General features: G+C 44.4%; 1 protein-coding gene across 15 annotated transcripts in view; it reads left to right on the forward strand.

Moving 5' to 3' along the window:
• LARP4B (La ribonucleoprotein 4B) overlaps nt 1-17,230 on the forward strand; it is a 91,346-nt gene extending 74,116 nt beyond the window's left edge. For 4 of the 15 annotated variants that reach the window (XM_070500971.1, XM_044761884.2, XM_070500972.1 and 1 more), the window contains 6 exons: nt 2,527-2,633; nt 7,136-7,181; nt 9,843-9,992; nt 11,986-12,110; nt 12,205-12,313; nt 13,569-17,230. In XM_070500971.1, coding sequence (XP_070357072.1) covers nt 2,527-2,633; nt 7,136-7,181; nt 9,843-9,992; nt 11,986-12,110; nt 12,205-12,313; nt 13,569-13,841 — 810 coding nt within the window. In that variant the 3' untranslated portion in view covers nt 13,842-17,230. Of the gene's footprint in view, nt 1-2,526; nt 2,643-3,191; nt 3,444-7,135; nt 7,182-9,842; nt 9,993-11,985; nt 12,111-12,204; nt 12,314-13,568 lie in introns of all 15 variants that reach the window. The other 11 variants (XM_070500966.1, XM_044761883.2, XM_014856247.3 and 8 more) reach the window with 5 other exon arrangements.
• Nucleotides 17,231-19,285: the final 2,055 nt, after the last annotated feature.

Below are 19,285 nucleotides of genomic sequence, written 5' to 3' on the forward strand. Positions count from 1 at the left end.
GGGAGGATAGGGATGGGCTGATGGATGGAGCCTTGCTTGAGGCTGCAAAGCAGGTGTATCTGGAACCAGAGGTGGTAGGAGAGACCATGGCGGGGACTGTGGTCAGAAAGCAGGAATCAGGTTAACAAATCTGAGGATATGGCTGCGGACCACGTCAGGGAAAGTTGGACTGATCTCCCCTGTGCAGTGCTCTGGTCATCGTGGGGAGTGAGGGAGATGCCGTGAGTCGAGCCTCGTCATGTGAGGATATCACCTGAGGCTCTCTCACCCCTGAAGGGTGGAAAGAGGGTGGTAACAAGAAGGGTGGCTTGAGAGAAGGAGCGCTGGGATGGCTGTGCCTGTTATCCACTGGAGTGTAAAGATGGGCATCCATGAGAGAACACACAGTCTGGAAAAGACTAGTGTGTCAAGCAGGCAGTCATCACATAAATAGGACATAAGCACAGTACCATTAGGCGTTTACCAGGGATCACGTTGTTGTCTAAGTGGAGCTTATTAGAAGGGGTGGGAGAGAAGGAAGCTGCCTGCAAGAAGGCGGCATGGCAGAGGTCCTTGGGGTGACTTTGTGGAGAGGAGGCTGGTGAGTTCTCTGAGGGCCAGACTGTCCAGGTTCTTAAATGTGGGCTGAGGCTTGTGAACTCACCTCTGGTGCTTGAGGGACGTGAGAAGGACAGCCAGGAAAGAAAGATGAGTCAGGAGATCCTGAGGGGTGCAGAGCTCCTCAAAAGTGAAAGACAGCTAGCAGACAAGTGCTGACATTCACGATTGTTTCTCTTTCTTTCGAGTGAATCATAATGGGAAGAAAATCTACTACTTTTTTGAAATACTACATTCTGTAAAAGTGTACCTGTAGCCGTATAGTTAGTATATCAAGAGAGAACGTTAAACTCTTGGGTTGAATAATTTATCCAGAGGAGGGTGACCACTATGCCTGTGCTATTTGGTTCTTCTTGAATTAAGTTGCTTTTCTGTTTCTCTAATCATATCTGTTCCTCTCCCAGATGGGGTCCTTTGGGCTCCTGCGTCAGTCGTCTGGCTGTTTAGAAAGGTTCCTTTGACCCTGGTTTGGGGCTGTGAGGCCCTTGTGCTTGCTCTCAAACACACTGTGTTGTTCTGAGCAGAAGTGAACACCTGATGCTTGTTAATTGTCAGCAAGTTGTGTTACATTATCGTGTTAGTAGCCAGTTTACTTTTAAATTCTTGAGCAGAGTGACTCAGATACCAGAGCTCTGTGTGTAGACGTGCATCCGTGAAATGACTGGTCTTACCATGATAGACAGTCTTCCAGCTCTGGTTCTGGTTGATGCATTTCTCAAGAGTCTGCTGCAGACTCTTCTCCAGTAGTGTGCTCACCGCTCCAACAGAGCTTGAGGTACATCTTTCTCCCCCAGCGTTTCCCTTTTATTGCTTTAATTTTATTTTTTTTAAAACAGGGAACAATTTTATTTTGGTCCTAGGCCGTCTCTAACATCCTTCTTCTATTATAGCTTCCAGTGAGCTCCAGTTAAAAGGAATTGCTTGCTTCTATCCTCTCCCTTTTTTTCCCCCCAAACAAGGAAGGACCTAAATCTATTTTTCAATTTAGTGATAATTTAAGGTGGGGACTGGAGGACACCGAGTAGTTAAATACCTTTGAACCCATCGAGAAATGTCATTTACACAGAAAGTGTTTGAAACCACAGGTCCGGAATCCAGAGAGCTGGAGTGAACATTCTTTTCATCTTTTTAAAAAAGAACTGTGTTTCAACACTTAAGTTTTCTGGGGTTTTTTATGTGTCTAGATGTTTAAAATAGTTGGCTGATACTTAAAATTCTGTACTTAATCTTTTTAACTTTTTAGATTGTATCTTTTATAAGGGTACTGTGGCCCTTTTTAATTCTCTTCTGAATTATATGTCATTGTATCACTTTAAATGTATCACTTTAAATTGTGACTTGAGGGATAATTATTAATGATCTGAAAATATCCTGATGCTCAAAGCAAGACTTGCATGAAGGTGAAGACTAAAAATGGCACTCTCAAAGGCTGTGATTGTGAAATAGATATATAAATGTTCCTAAAATTGGGAACTCTGATGAATTTCACTAAAGTCATTAGGAATAAAGAAGAATGGCTGACTTTTTGCCAGTCTTGGAGGTGGTGTTACTTGTACCATTCAGTTGAGCATTTGGACTCAGGTGAGCGTGCAAGTCACGAGCCTGTACTTGGACCTGTGGGGTCTTAAGCAGGTGCTTTCCTCTCCTGTCAGTTTCCACTTGCATAAATTGGCTTCTTTGTTGGGTCATCATGAGGATCAACTGAGACAGCCCAGAAAAAGGTCTTAGCCTCAGCCTGGCTCAAGAAATATTGGCTACTAGCAATAATCTTACACAGTGCTCTTCTTGACCTGCGAATGTTGGAAGTCTGACATGGAACATAGCCTCCTTGACATGTCAGGAAACGACCCAGGTTACCACAAGATGCAGTGTTAACCAACTCAGAGTCTGTTCATGCCTTGTTGACTTGCTTGTTTTTAATGAATCTAGGTAACTCCATTTCCAAGTACTGGATTTATAAATGGGTTTACGTCTCCAACCTTCAAACCCGCAGCATCTCCTCTGACTTCACTCAGACAGTATCCTCCGAGAAGCAGGCAAGTTCTGTGAGTGATTAAAATGCAGTTGTTTTTCCAGGGGTGGTAATAAGAGGTTGCTGCTATGTTGTATACTTTAAAAGCAAAGGAAAATAGAATGTGTTAAACCTTGGTAATCCTCACCATATGCACGAGTCACACTTACTAACTAGAGAGGCTGTTTCTGACGCTCACTCCTGATATATTTGGTCCTAGTAATGTTCACCAGGGATAAAGCTACTTGCAGTGTAGAATTACATTCTGTGAGATTTAAACCCTAAAATGCATACCGTAGTGCCTACATAAAGGATGGCTTCTCTGCAGACAAAGGCATAGGGCAGCCTGCATCTCTGCGTGCCTGCTTTTAACTTGGGCCTGGACTGTAGCTAACAGAACACTGATACTTTATTTATAGATTTGCATTATCAGACATATTATGTGGTAACTGTTCTAAATAACATTTTTATATTTTTTCTAAATAGAAAGCAAATTTTAGCTTAGACATTCCTATATCGGCATGCTCGTTCTGTAACACTATGATCGTTTTTAACTGAGCATGTACGAACACTTTATTTATAGGAATCCTAGTAAGTCTCATCTACGCCATGCCATTCCCAGTGCAGAGAGGGGACCCGGGCTGTTAGAAAGTCCTTCGATATTTAACTTCACTGCGGATCGGCTACTCAACGGTGTCCGGAGCCCACAAACGAGGCCGACAGGCCAACCTAGAACACGGGTACAGAACCCTCCCACCTATGCTAAGAGAGACATTGGAACTGGGCGAGTGGAACAGAGCAGTCTGGAGTCCTTTCCTGGTTTGGGTAGAGGAAGGTGAGTTACACAGAATTTTTGTTGGACAGGTACTTGTGCTTATAAACTATTCCATTAATTTAGGTGTGTTTTATAATCATTATTTTCAAATGCATCACAGAAAATCAGATTGAAAGCTGTAGCCATCAAAGGTTTTATATAGTTACTCAGAAGAGTTGGTTTTAGAGCAGAGACTTAAGTAGTTTTATTTTTTTTTTGTAATATAAAATTCTTCAATCAGATCACTAAATGGAGTTGAACCATGTTAGGTCACCGTCATTTGTGGAGAATTTGGAGCTCGACATATAGCAGACTCCATGCTCTGTGAGCCTCTGGTCTCACTTCGCATCCCCTCCCGCTGCTGCCTGGGTAGAGGGCCCGCGTGTTCCCAGCCTTGCTCTTTTTCCAGCCAGCAGTGTCGCACAGTGGACAGGCAATGAGTTGTGTGGCCAGGCAGACCAGAGTTTAAATTCCATTTGTACTAAATTTGTTTATAAACACGTGCTGTTATGGTTAAGTGGTACCTGTTGGCCGTCTTTAGGGGAGAGTTAGCTCATTTCCATCCTTGATCCCACATTATCTGTGGTCATTACCCGGGGTTGTTAGCGTGCATCCTGACAGTGGGCTGTGTCTGCCCCCTTCTCACTTTTCCTTTGCTGCAGCTTGCTGTCTGCCTTCTGCCACTTATTCCTCCACTAGAGAGGTGGGCTTAGAAAAGATGGAGGTGGGTCATCATCCAAAAGATGGATGGGTGAGCGTCCAATCAGTGACATCTTGTCCACTGTTGACAGATGGAAGCTGGCTTATCAGTTTGTTCTCTCAGTGATTAGTTCAGTACGGGCTGTCAGGAAGGAAATCTCCTCTGATAATTAACTAGGTAGTGCTCAACTACCTAAGCTTTTTTTTTTTTTTTTAACCTACTTTGAAAACTTAAGATGAAAATATTTCTGTGTTCTATACTGAATGTCCAGCACAGTGTCTGACATGCAGAAGCTCCAATAATGTTGGTTCCTCTGCCTTCCTGGCACGATGTGTTTCCAGTGCAGTTTGGGAGTGTGAGGAGCCCAGAGGTCCATCACATTTGTGGTGGTTAAATCCACATGGTCAGCCTTGGTAGGGTTGTAGGATGGACTTAGAGTGACTGAAGGCAGCAGGCTGCAGGAGAACTGGTGCAGGACTGCACATCGTCAGGAAATTTGATAGAAAGTTGGTTTGACTGGTATTGGAGGGCTGAAAGGCAAAGGGGCACACCGAGGAAATACAGAGGAAGTGACTTCAGGAGGCAGCTGCCATTCGTGGGGCTGGGAGACAGTAGGCAAGTTTGGGGTTTTTAGACAAAGAGGCTTGGAGCAGGGTCTGCGGAGCTGAGGCCAGACCCTAAGGAAGGGCCGTGCCACCATGCTAGATGGTGCTGGTTGAGGGACAGTGCAGAAGAAGCACCACCAGGAAGACAAGTTCCTAGACCCTCCTCCTGTGGCACTCCCTGTTGGGAAACACTGGACAAGGAGTGTCCTGGCAGTGGGAAGACGAGTCCTGCAGAACACCACCCGGTGTCACAGAGGAGGGTGAAGGCAGATGTGCTGAGGAGCATTTAGTCAGCCAGCATGCCCGCCTCTGACCATGTAGTCACATGCAGTCCTCCCACAGCATTCGAAATTCCAAACAGCAGTAACGACTTTATGCTTTTGCGCAACCAGTAGAGACTCCCACCTCAACAGTGTGCACCTGAGGACTGTGACCAGCACCAGTGAGACTGGAGAGAGCTCAGCCTACGCACCGGTCTACACCAGCTGCAAGGAACAGTGTGTCAGGGGAGCCCTGGTCAATACTGTCACCTGGCTCCTTCCTCTGTTCCTTGTGCCTTTTGTCTCCAGACAAGTCATCAGGTGCCCAGGGCTCTTCAGCTGAAGGGTGATGCCCGCCTTCTCTCCTGAAGGACCTGAGCCACAGTGGCCATGCTACCCGCCAGGACGCCTATTTTTCTGGTTTTTGTTTCGTTTTCCAGTAACTTTGTCTCTTGGGCAGTAAGGAGCCGTCCAAGGCACCGCAGGAAATCCCCTGGACTACACATGGCTCTCTTACCTGCCATGTAACAGCAGCTCACAGGGCAGCCACCTAGCCAGGTTCAGTGTCAGGAAGAACCCCAGTTGAGCAGACGGCTATCTCTGTTATGTCACCTGATGGGAGCATTCCATTTTGGGGAACTAAGCCAGACCACCAAAATTCGAAGTGGTGGGCACAGGAACCAGAAATCATACTGGTGGAATATTGAGTATTCTGTTGTTTGGTGCCGGGGCCGTGTTTGCTGGTGTGGTCACATGCAAAGCATATGCTGCATCTCTTGAGTTAGGACCGTCCTTTGAAGCTGTTGCCGGCCCCTCAGCCTTGCATCTGAGTCTTCCTCGGTGAAACTGCTCCCTGGAGTGGGGCACACGCCACTCATGCTGTGGGATGGGTCTCAACAGCATTGCATGGGCACCATGGGGTGAAGACAGCGTCTCCTTAGGGTCCACTGACAGGTGCCAACAGACCAGTGGCACGCAGAGCTTCTGCCTCCTCCAGGATAGAGAAGGACTGGCCCCCTGGGCCAGGCTGGGCACCGTCAGTAGTGGTAAGCAGGCTAGCCTTGGCATTGGGGTGCCCGAGTGTAACTACTATGCACCTGGGCTGACAGGGAAGAGGCTGGACACCACCACTTGTCACCCACTTGTTGGGGATCTCTTCTAAAGTGGATGGCTCCAACACAGATGTCTTCACAATGTCCCTTCCTTAAGTCTCCTCCCAAGGTCTCTTTATTGTCAGACTTTGAGTTCTTGTCTTCATGAGTCTCTCGTCTAGCCAGGTCTTTAGCGCCCCTGCTTGAGAACTAGTGTAAATCTGTGCTTTCAGCCGTTTCTGTGTCCAGACATGGTGGACAGCAAATATGTTGCTTGAAGTTCTGCTCTCTGGGAAGATCCCCTTGCACACTGGCTCTTGGGAATGCTCCTTATTGGGGTGTGATGCCAAGGCGGTCGGCATGCTGTTCAGCCATCTGTAACCCAGGTCCAGAGCTCTCCCCTGGTCAGTGGTCAATAAATTTTCATTACCATTCTTTAACAGTTGACCTTTATAGTTCACTATCAGATTTTATACATCTTGTCATTCCGACAGAATGGATATTCAAATATTTATGTGATAAATTCTAAATAGCCACTAGGATAATTCTTTTAATAAATGTTTTTATTTTATTTATGTATTTAGATATCAGTTTTAGTCCTTTATTATAAAATTTTTGTGTTTTGCTTGTACTTCCTCTTTTTTTCTGTTTTTGGTGGGGAAGATTTTCGCCCTAAGCTAACATCTGTTGCCAATCTTCCTCTCTCTCTTTTTTTTCCCCTTTCCCAAAGCCTCAGTGCATTGTTGTATATTCTAGTTGTAAGTGCTTCTAGTTCTTCTATGTGAGCCACTGCCACAGCATGGCTACTGACAGACAAGTGGTGTCATTCCGCACCCAGGAACCAAACCCAGGCTGCTGAAGTGGAGTGCACTGAACTTTAATCACTAGGCCATCAGGGCTAACTCTGCTTGTACTTCTTAAGGTTGAGATTTTAGAATCGAAAATCATCTTCAAAAGAGTATAAAGTAATAAAGACAAGTATGTCTGCACATCCATATACTTGAGAAAATGTTCTGAGTGGAAAAAATTAATGGTCTTTTGCTTTCCTCTCCTCTAGGAAAAATTCCTTTGGTTACCGGAAGAAAAGGGAGGAAAAGTTTACAGTGAGTACATCAAGCCGATGTCATTTTTGCAAGACATTTCAATCTAGTTTATACTAAAGAAACATGGGATTTAATCAAATCAGTAAAGGTTAAGATGTGAGAAGGAGCTTTTCAAAAGACATTTTCTTTTAACATGATATCCATTAGGTAATAACCAACATTTTAGATGCTCTGAAGAGGGGAAGGTGGTGGCTAGTTGCCTGAGTGTTACTGCATAGTACCTATGTGTGCACGCGCTGTGCAAATGATGCTGCCAAGAACATACACACAGACTCTAGTCTCTCTACAGGTGTCCAGAGTTCTTTCTGGGTGGGTAACCATACACCATAAAATAACTGGACTCATGTAGGAATTAGTTCATTAATATTTTTCGTTCAAAATGATTTACTTTGTACCCACAATGTAGAAAGCATTATTGCGTTCTGCTGTAGCCTATGCTTAGGACAAATGCAAAATTAAGTGATGGGTTTATGTGAGTGGGAAGTCCATGGGCGTACTCACGTCTGCTTGGGTTGATTAAACAGTTCCTCCTATGCATAATGCTTCCACAGGCTTTGATGGGGGTCATATGGTACGTTTCCACATGAAGTGGTGGGAGAACATCCTGGCAGAGTTACCAGGATTGGTGAAGACGCAGAAGGGAGAAAGTATGTTTCATGGACTTGCACATGGAGAATTCCCCACTTAGAAGACTGGCAAAGACCTTGAGAAAGTTCTTGGTCCAGTCCCTGAACCATTGGTATATGCTTTCTCATCACAAAAGAGAAAGTTTGTTTGTCTAGAACTTAGTACAAGTTAGTCATAAAGAAACACGCATAATCCTGCCTTATTGGTTACTTTAGCCTAGTTTTTGGTGAACCCTTTGGTAAGGCAGTTTACATCAGTTGATCCTAGTTGGAATTAATGAATTCCTGTAACATTTGGACTAACAAGACTAGCATTTGAATATCTCTTCAGATATTACTTACCTTACACAAGTTATTCCCATTGGTCACTACATCACCTTCAAAAGTGAAATTTTTTCCTGCTACCATCTTGATTCATTTTGTGTCCCTAATTCATGTGTTCATACCTGGGAGCCACCTAGAAGCCCAGGCACATGATGCAGGTATATGTATTAAAGAGACCACAGCTGTTACCACACTAGGCTCCTCTAATGACTTCAGCCTAGAGATGGGCAATAAACGTATGGGCAGTTGGCTGAAGCCCGTAGGACCAGGGATGGGTTGCATGCCACCTAAAGCTGTCGGCTTGCCATTTTGTGACTGCTGTGTCTGGGCAGCTACTGCCTGCCTCTTTTGTTCCTAAAGGTCGAGATTTAGTGACTTTTTAGTAAGTCTTTCTCCCTAGAAATGCTTATCATCTGGAAACCTGGGTTTCCCTCAGAAACATGCAGGTGTTTAAAATAAAGCGTCTAAAAATTGCTTTGAGATTATGGTGTCTGCATAACCTAGAGCTGCGCTGAATTATAGGGAGTGTCCCACGGCCAAGTGGTTAACAAGTGCAGGCTTAGTTCTGAGGGCACCTAACTGAGCAAAATGAGGCTGAACTCCGGCACCTACACCCTAATAAAGAGAGAAACAGGTGGGGATGCCCAGAAGAGATGTGGAATTTGCCAGCTTGGGTCCATTTTTACCTTTAACCTGCTCTCACTTGAGTTCTGACAGATTTTCTCTGCATTCCACTTCTGTAGGGAAATAAGTTTCTGGGAAATGTTGGCCCTTTCAAGTTATGAGCCCCGTGAGGGCATTGCTTCTAGTCAGAGTAGCCCACCCCTCTCCCAGAAATACCTGTATTCCACCTGAACACAAATTCACTTCCCCCTCCTGTTCCTGACTCCTTCAGCCAAGAACTGGATACTTATAAAATGACTTCTAGCTTATTAAAGCAAGTTGATAGTTTTTCGATAAAACACGTATCACTGCCTTTCGCCCTAGATCTTGGGTTTATAAAGTACACTCAGATATTATGCTGAGTCTACCTGAAGTCAGGGAATGTCTTATCAAATACCATGTTTCTACATAGTGATTTAAACATATAAAGGGTTTCAGTAAGTTAATTTTCAGATAACTTAAAGACTCTTTTTTTGTTAAACCATTTTTTTAATGGAAATCTTTGTAAATTTCTTACATAAGGTGTAGAGTTGAGAGAGTGGCACTTTTTTCTCTTACTGTCTCCTCCATGACTTAGATTACAAGCTGTTCTGTGATAACATGAAACTTGTCTGGAGATGACTGAGTTAGTTAATGTCTGGACTCGGGCTCTTCTGATTTGTGAGCAGTGGGGTTGAGTGACTTTACAGCATCTCCCCTGTCTGTGGCTGTCACTTTGCTGCTATCAGCTGCACACTTGGGTCCTACCAGGCCTTTGTCGGCTGATGGTGGTCCAGGGGCTGCAGGGTCTTGTGGTCGTAGAGAAGCAGCTCCATTGCAGTGTGCTGGATCATGGCTGGCAGCAGCCTGAGGTCTCACCTTTACAGCTCTTCTTCTGATGAAGGAGATGAAGTGTTTGTATGTTTGGAACATCTGTCTGCCTTTTCAGATGGATGCAGAAATGAGAAGGCTGGAGAGCAGGTTCTTGGCCTTAGCCTTCTGCTGTATTTTTTAGTTCTGCACTGTGTGTCTACACTTGGGCAACTTTATGGGTGTTCTTCTCTTTCAGAGGAGTCAAACTCAGTCTCCAACGCCACCAAAGCCTCCGTCTCCAAGCTTCGAATTAGGGCTGTCCAACTTCCCCCCACTGCCTGGGGCAGCAGGCCACTTGAAGACAGAGGACTTGTCTAGCTTGCTAATAGGATCATCAAAAGAAAGGGTAAGATACGTATCACAGGCCTAACAGTCACTGACGTTTGCTGAGTGCTGATTCGTGCCTGGCACCTTGCTGAGCTCTTTACATATATAATATTCTTCATACTCAGAAGAGGTTCAGAGAGGTTAAGTGATTTGCACAGGTCACACAGATTTTGAGTGGATGGGTCAGAGTTGAACCCAGGACTGGACCCACTTAGTTGCCTGTCTGCCAGGGTAAGAGGTGGAAACCAGTGCTGTGGCATGCTATACAGATGCTTTCTCTCACCCTGGAAACTCAGATTGCACTTATATTGTTGTTATTCAGGACTTGCCATTATTTTACAAGTCAGCAGAATAAAACAGAGAAATCTGGATTGTACCAGAAGTAATACAGTTTTTGGTAACCTACATGAATAACAAGGAGCCCGGAATAACTTTACTCTAATACTAGTGGTTTTGGGTGAATTCTGTAGGCTGCTAAATGAGTTGTTTTCACTCTTCTGCAGTGATGACAATCCCAAGAATCAGCTTGAGCTACAGAAGCCAGAGGGTGTGAGTTCCAGCGCTCCTTCTGGGTTCTGCTGTAGTTGACGAGTTAAGGAGGGATTTGTCCTGCTGCCAGGAGTGCTGTTGATGGCTCTGTCGGTTCTTAGCCAGGCAGAGGTGCCCTGCAATGCCATGTTGAGCTGAGGCGGGGAGAATGTGTCCCCGGGCGAGTTCTCAGCGTGGCTGCACACCACAGTCGCCCTTTGTCTTTTTCCACTGGAAATCCACCACCACCCTGCCCGCTACCCTCAGGTCTCAGGGATCAGAATCCTCTCACCTCTGGATTGGAAAGGCACGCACTGCAGCTGCGGCCAGACCGTCTACTCTCAGAGAGCACCATGAAGCCCTCAGGCACCAGGCCAGGGCTCACACTGAGATTTATAAAGCCAGGGGTTTAGTCCTCCTTATCCTCCCACACAATGCAGCTGTGGTCTACGTTCCAGCATGTCAGGACCCAACATCCTGGATTAAATGAGCTTTTACAAAAAGATATTTTCCATTCCCACCAACCTTGAGCATGAAATCTTGAAAGATCGTGGTTCTCACGGAGGGCCTCTTGTCTCTGGTCACCCCCGTTGAGGACAGGTGTAGACGTAGTGCCATTCCATCCATCTCGCTCCCTCCAGAAGCTCTCGTTTCAGTTCATTTCTGAACTTACCTGCTTTGAAAAGTACAATTTTAAGACAATGTCTTTTTGCGCTTAATCACACTTCCAATTATTTATTTGCTCTCCTGCCTTTTTTGTTAGTTACACAACATGAAGAAGACTGTGCATATGTGAGCTATCTCTGCACATCAGGGTCACCAGCCTGAGTAAGAACATCTAGTGTTAGTCAGGTCTTTGCCTCATTGCTGTGGACAAATAAACATTCTCAGCCTCACTTTCCTCGCCTGTTAAACTGGGAGAGTTAACACACCTGCTTCTAGGGTTTCTGGGGAATTCAGGTGAGAACTGCTGTCAGCACCTCCTGCCCACCTCAAGGCATTCAAATTTATGTCAGTATGGAGGCGTTGATCTTTTTGATTTTAGTTATAAGACTGAGTCATTGAATTGTGTTAGGAGCTCTACATTTAACAGATATTTGGGTGTTATATGCCAGGCTGTACTAGGCGCTGGAATATCAGATGGATAAGATGTTTTTGATGCGTATTCAATTAAGAAAACAAATTTGTTGCTAATTATGATAGAAGCACGGAAGAAAGGGCCTGAGATATCAGGGAAGACGGGTGAGGGCTCTGTAGGCAGGACAGACTTGGGGTGGTTTCCTTGTGCAGCCAGTGTTTGCCAGCTCTGCTCTCCTCTGCAGGGTCCACTCAGTCAGCACCCGGCACAGCCGCCCCTCCACCCCCAGGAGGAAGATGGGAAGCCATCAGATTGTTGCCATCATTGGTGTATTTAAGATGATTATGACAAAGATCTGACAAATGCTTCTCTACACAAATGTAACTATTATTCTAATGATTTTCAGAGCCTCAATGCGGATGCAAGCACGAACACTCCTCCCACAGTGACCCCCCGAGAGCCCTCAGTGCCAGCCCCCTGCACTGTGTCGGCAGCCTGTGCGCGCTCCCCTTCCCCCACCCACCTACCCGAGTAAGTAGCTGCCTTCTGTCACACTTCCATGTTGACTGATTGAAATTGCTCCCCAGTGTGCAGGAGATTCAAATATTGGGTGGCATTTTTACAGGGATCCCAAGGTGGTCGAGAAGCAGAGGGAAACCCCAAGTATGGACAGACTTCCTTCTACCCTGACTACAACTGCAAGTAAATCGGTGCAGGTGAACGGCGCTGCCACGGTACGTGCCCCAACCACCTCCCGCCACCCCATGGAGGCTCTCCGTGTGGGAGAAAGACAGAGCTCCTTCTCTGCATCAGCTTATTCTCAGTAAAATCAAATTTGATGGGTTTTTACTTGTGTGTGTGCTGTTGTGCTTTCTGTACAGAATACCTTGGATCTTTGCTATTCATTTTCACCTTACTGCCTGGTTATTTCTCGTTACACAGCCATGGTGTCTTTATTTCAGTGCCACTAGAGCACAGTTCTCTTTTTGAGTAGTCAGAAGATGCCAGCTCCTGTTCTCTGTAGGACTTGTGGTCGTGTAGCGTGTGCTGTCAGTAGCAGACACTGAGGACAGACAGGCACAGCCCTGCCCTCCCGCTCCTGTGGGGCCGCTCCCTCCCCGCGTGGGCCTGCGCACTACTCCAGCCCTCTCCTCTCCTTCCCTCAGGGGCCAGTCCACCTCTCTATTCTGATTTGTGTTCTCCTCAGTTTGATCTCCGTGAGCTTTGTCGTTTCGTTTGGGAGTTAAACCTTTACTGTCCACCAGGTTGACCCTTTAAAGAAAAACATTTTTTTAGGTTAAAAAATTATTTTTAAGTTAGCAAATGGCTTATGCAGGTGAAGTAGTTTTTACTATTCTGTTTTCTTCGGTCATTTAATCTTCATGCTTTTACGTACCCAAAAACCCTATTAATTTTTTTTTAAGTTTTTAACTCTGTCTTCACCTTTCCTGAACCCCCATCTCCAGCCCTCTGTAGTTTTCAGATGTGCCCAAAAATTTTTCAAAGATAATTTTTGAAGTTCACCTTAAGTGATGGGCTGTGCCTTTCTCTAGCATTCCAGGAAACCTGGGCTGTGCTGAGTGGCAGTGTGTGTGGAAGGAAGCAAGGGCAGAGAAAGCAGATGTTGCCTTTTCTGGGGATTTCTGGTGTTCTTAGGCCTCCTTCCAGGCTTCCATGAGGCTCAGCAATCCGTAAAGGTCAAACGTTGGGAAGAGTTCAGTCAGCACTTTACATATCAATACCACCTCTAGTTGCAGCCTTTTTTTACAAGATATTTCTAGAGTATCTTGGAAGGAAAGTTGTACTGCAAGGGAAACAAAATTTTGTTGAAACTTATGACCTTTTTAAAAGTCAGAATACTCTGAATGTGGAGATCTGGTTACGGTTGAGAACTTGTTTACTTTTACCTTAAGTGAACTTTATTTTCACATGTTGTCACTGGAGACGTCATTTTATGCATGTCATCCCAGAGTTATGTCTGTTTCCCAGGAATTGCGAAAACCCAGCTACGCGGAGATTTGTCAGAGGACGAGTAGAGAGCCTCCGGTGTCCCCGTTGCAACCCCAAAAAGAACAAAAGCCAAACACTGTCGGTTGTGGGAAGGAAGAAAAGAAGCTCCCTGAGAGAGAGCCCCCTACCCCCAAGTCCAACCCGGGACCACCCAAAGACCAGAGGAGGCCGCCGGGCCGCCGGCCTTCGCCACCGGCCACAGGGAAGCGTCCACACAGAGAACAGAGCACCCCTCCCAAGTCCCCCCAGTGAACGCCGAGGGCTGGGAGGGCTGCGAGGAGTTGAGGTCGCCACAACTAAGCACTGTCCCACTCGGGACCGAGAATGAGCCGCTGGTTAGGAGCTTGCAGTGGAGAGGAGGCCATGAGATGCCTGCAAGTTATTTTTCTTCTATGAGTCGGATTTTCCCCCTCTTGAAAAAAATCTATTTTTCAGGATTTAATTAATATAAACCTTATTTTAGGTTGGTGCTTAACTGGAGGTGATGCATAAGTCTGATTTTTTTCAGGATAGAAAATGCATTTATCCTAACAAATTGATATTTTTTATTAAGCCTCCATGTGGCTATGAATGCAAGCTATATATAGTGAGTTTTTCTAAATTAAGCGGAACTATGCTACTTCGTTTTTTAAAATAACTGGTTAGCAAGTGCATATCTCTAAGATGTCCATACCGACAGGTGAAGCTGAGGACAGTGGGATTGAGGGCATGAGGCGACGCTGTAAGTGGAGCCTGGAGAAGGCATAGGGTCAGATCGAGTCACACCCTGGCCTGGGAGTTATACTTTCATTCAGAATCCTAACAAGTGATTCTAGCATTTTTTTTTTAAAGAGTATAGCCCGTTTTTGATCCATGGGGCAAAATGAGCCTGCAGAGAGCGCCCAAGAGAGCCTTGAAACCTCAAGTTTGATGTACTGCAAGCAGTAACCAGCTTCTCACTCCAGTCTCAAGTGGCTATTATGTAAGATAAATTCAAAGCACAGTGTGAATAGAATTAAATGAAAACATAAACTTTGCTGCCCACTGACATGTTATCGCAAAGTTGTACCCTGATGTTGTCTTGCTCCCACGAGCTAGCAGGGAGGATGTGGAGCCACGGTGGCTCCTGCGTCTCCCCCATGTTAGTCAGCTCCCGTGGGCACCTTCCCGTACCTCTGAATCGGCACGCAGACCGAGACGTTGCATAACTGTGAGAGAATGGTATTTGTGGTGCCCCTTTGGTGGTGGAGGATGAAAACTCCCGCTCTCTTTACCTCCAAGACGAGGGTCTCATTGAGCCCTCCTGGGTGTGCTGGGCTCGGAAGAACACGCATGCACTGAAGCTAGCAGTTTATAATAAAGTTAAATACAAATTATTTTGTTTTAAAATGCCTAAATTTTTTCTTTGATTATTCTAAGCAGCAGACGTTAAAATAAGACTATTTCCTGCTAAATGTAACCATACAGTTTATTCCACAAAATGTTATTTAATAAGACTGAGGATTTTTTTAAAAAAATTATTTCCATCCAATATTTAAAGACTTGAATTTTATTTAAACTTGAAAATGACTTTGCCTTAACTTTTGTATAAGACAGCATAGAGTTGATGGAGACCGGCCCCTGGGTTGGCATGAGTCGAGTACAGAGTTACTCAGTTACGTGGGATCTGCTGGCGCTAGTTTTACTGAGTAAGCATACGGTAGTGTGAGAACTAGCAGCATTGTTTGTAATATACCTTGAAGATCTTAAACAGTTGACCTTTTTCAGATTGTTGAAAGCCCTGTAAATGCGGATAGTCGATACTGTATTAAATATGTGCACTTGGAGTGTGTGCTTTGCCTGTACAGTTGTAAATAATCAGAACATATTAAAAAGGTACCCTAAAGAGAAAATCTGATAAAAATTATTGATATATTATAAATGTTGCTATTGAGCTGGATGTAGATAAACTAAATGTTGTGGTTTGAATATTATTTTAATTTGTTGAGGTTTTTTCCTTTTTCTCCTATGCCGGTGTGTTGAACTGATTCTGCCTCTTTGCTGCTGCAAAAGGGAAATGGAAAGTCTTATTAAAGCCTTCAGATGTCTTCATGCTCTTCTTAAAAGTATGTAAATATGTACTAATCATAGCTGATGTGAAAGGGTTTTGAAGTATAATATTGAAAGCAGACACTTGCAGGGTCTGCAAGGGAAAGTAAAAATAATCTACTGCTTAAATCTGGAATAGCTGAGTATGATTTCCCCTGCCAGAGGGAAAGGCGCCCTGGTGCATTTGACCATCTCCTTCATTCAGTACCTAGAAATACACACAGTGCTAATAGTTTGCAAATGCTGGTAAAAGGAAAATGGGACTTTACTTCTTTGTAGTTGTCAGACTGCTGACTAAAACATCAGGAATAACTGACCTCTTACACCCAAACTGATGAGTACTGTATACAGCGTTGGAAGGGCATGCTCCAAGCCCTAGGAATTCCTTAATGTCGCAGTCTTTGCTGGAAGAGGGAGCGGATGTTGTCAGCCATCATCATCCCCCAAATCACAAACCCTGTGGAGCTGAGACACTGGTTCTCAATGATGACAAATCCTTTCCCTGGAGGCAGGTGTGTGCTAGAGCCAGCTGTAGCGATCTGCTCTTTGTTGGCAGACAGCATGACGGTGGGCCCCTGAGGTAGCAGCCAATCGTGTGGCAGGCGGTGCCTGAGAGGCGCAGGGTGGAATCTGCTGCGTCCCTGCTGGCTCAGTGTGCTGTGTTTACTGCTCCTGCAGCCAGTCTGTTGCATCGAGAGTTGAAACCTCGCTCTGATGTGATTTTTATAGCATCCTTTTTAATTAAGCAAAGGTAATATGCCAAATACTTCTATAATGTCTACAACACGACCTTTCTGACATTGCTCTGAGATGTCCCTTCACAGAAAGGAATGGGAGTTCACAACGGGAAGCTGTGATACGGCACACAGACAGCGGCTCCATCACACGCAGCCAGTAGTGTGTGGCTTTCGTACATTTTTTAAAATTTAACTCTTTCCTTTCCCCCAGCAGTATCTCAAGGTATAGAATCAGATGCAGCAATCACAAATGACATTTTAACTTGTAAAATTGTGAGGTGATGCTTGTCATCTGGAAATATGAGAATCTGGCTTTTTTCACTAGACATGAATTTCAAGTAGAATAGTTCCTTTTTAAGAGTTAGTGTCATGATGTTTCTGATCAGCCCTTCCTGTAATCACATCACTGGTTGTCATTAGCAGGTGGCAAAAGATGTTTTATGTTGCTGCATTAGTCAGGACCGCTGCAGTTTACATTTAAAAACTGGCTCAGTTTCTGCAAGGGCGGCAGGTGAGGAAGGTGCATGCCTGTCTTTGTACCAGCCGTCAGTGTGCTCTAGTTAGGGTCCATGTACTTCAAGGCCTCTTACCCAGAAAGCAGCAGACAATCGAAGACGGAAGGAGAGCCAACAGCTGCCAATTCACACAACGCAAGTGTAATGTGGAAGCTTTCTTGAAGGTTTTTGTTTTTGTTCTAATTCTTTTCATTAAGACTGGAATCAAGCTTACATGTAAACTATTGGTAATTTAAGTTTCCTTTTGTGTCATTCAGTGTAAAACTGTCTAATTTGAAAAAAAATGTAGGTTATGAAAAATAAAGATTTAGGCACTGTTCAATTTTTCTTTTGATTTTTTTAATTAAAATTTTCTTCAAGAATGCATCTTTTTTAAAAATAGTTTTTTGTCTCTTCCCATCAGTGTACATGAGAGTGAAATGCAGGTTGCCTTGGCCTGTGTTTGGATTATGGCTTCTCGACACACGTGTGAGTTATGCCGCATTAGGGCTTTTCCCCGGTCGGCTTAGTGCTCTGAGGTGTTCAGAGTGAGCATTAAAATCAAGATTCACAAGGAAACAGTTCATTAGTCCAAGATTTACCACAAGAATAAAGATTCCTGTGTCAGGATCTTTTGTTTCTTATGTTAAATGGCCTTGTTTCATGAGATGTCTCCATAAAGTCACTTGGAGTTGTTGTTGGGTCATGGTGGTTTTCAGATCACAAATGAGCCTCAAAACAAACTAATTGACTTATTCCTAAATAATCATGATGCCAACACTAGTAAAAGGCTGAAGATGGATCAAACTTATTAGTATATTATAAATTTAGTGGACAGATGGTCCGATTAGATATTAATTGCCTGATTTTCCTTTTCTATGAATTGCCTGTTCATATCCTATTCCCATTTTTCTACTGGGTTATCTTTTTCTTATTGACTTGGTATCCTTTATCTGTTCTCACTATCAGTCCTTTGTTATGTATGTTACAAATATTTTCTCTCAATCTCTACCAGTTGTCTTAACTTTATTTGGAGTACCTTTTATCTTACAGTTTTTAATTATCATGTAGTAAAATTTATCAGTCTTCTCCTTTATGGTTTGAGTGTCTTGGTCTTGTTTATGAAGTCTTTCCCTGCTCCGGAGTCACAAAGGTAATCTCCTTTTATGTCTATATATGTCTTCAGTCCATCTGGAATTGATTGATTTGTATGTGCGTGTATGGTCTGAGGTAAGAACCCAGTTTTATTTTTTGCCACACGGAAAATTTCTTTTTCTCATATCACTTATTAATTAGTTTATTATTTTTCTACTGATGTGTAATGCCACTCTTGTTACTTACAGAGTTCCCACATATGCAGGCATCTTTAGCTAGTCTCTCTCTTCTGTACTGTTTGTAGTTCTGTTTCCTTGCTGACGCCATAGAATTTCATTCTGCATTCCTAAGAATTTCGTTCATAGAACTCATCACAGTGATAATTAAGTGTGCTCAGTGAAGGCAGGAATTAAGTCCATCCTGATCACCATTGTATCCCCTGTACTTCCTACACTGTCTGCAACATAGTAGGTGCTCAATAAATATTTGTTAAATTAAAGAAATATTTATTGAGTATGTATTCTCCATGCACAGCGCTGCCCTAGGAAATTCAGCGAGAAATAGGGTGATGTGTTGATTTGCTGTTTCCACATAACCACCCCAAAACTCAGTGGCTTAAAATGACAGTTAGGCATTGAGAGACTGATGGAGGCTTGGCTCCCCGGCCCTGCTGGCACTGCGCTGCACTTGGTCACAGGGGTGTACCTTGGCTGGTCTGGACCCAGGCCTGTTCTGGGGGATGTGGGGTCTTACCCAGCTTATCACCATGTGCGCCTCATCTTTGGGCCAGCAGGCTGGCCAAGGCGTGTTCTTCCATGCCTGTGGGAGTGGTTCAAGAGCCGAACCCCAAATATTTAAATTTCCCCACAAGAAATTGAAATTGTTGCATTTCATTCCTTGGTATATCCACATATGTTACTAATGTTAAAATGCTATGTTTATCTAAATCATTAGATAAAACTGACAGTTGAAGAAGCACCACCAGCAGATGGTCATGTATTGCCAAGCCTGATGGGCTGTGAGCCATTGCTAATCCAAGTGAACTGATGGTCTGCTTAGATTGGGATGTAGGTGGGGCTTTATTTCCCCTTTAACATCCTGTATTCCAAGTTCACCATGGAGAGGCGGGAGAGGTGAGACAGTAAGTCAGAGAAAGACAGGCATGGCAAGAGGATTTAGGTGACTTTCACAAAGACCTCCCCACTCAGCTTCATTGTTTGTGGAACCAGAGAGACCGTGGGGCACAGCCAACACGTTGAGTGCTCAGCTGGGTGGACCTGGCCCCTGTCCTCCACAGCAGGAG

The sequence above is a fragment of the Equus asinus genome, chromosome 29 (genome assembly GCF_041296235.1).
Source record: "Equus asinus isolate D_3611 breed Donkey chromosome 29, EquAss-T2T_v2, whole genome shotgun sequence".
In the NCBI taxonomy this organism is placed as follows: Eukaryota; Metazoa; Chordata; class Mammalia; order Perissodactyla; family Equidae; genus Equus; species Equus asinus.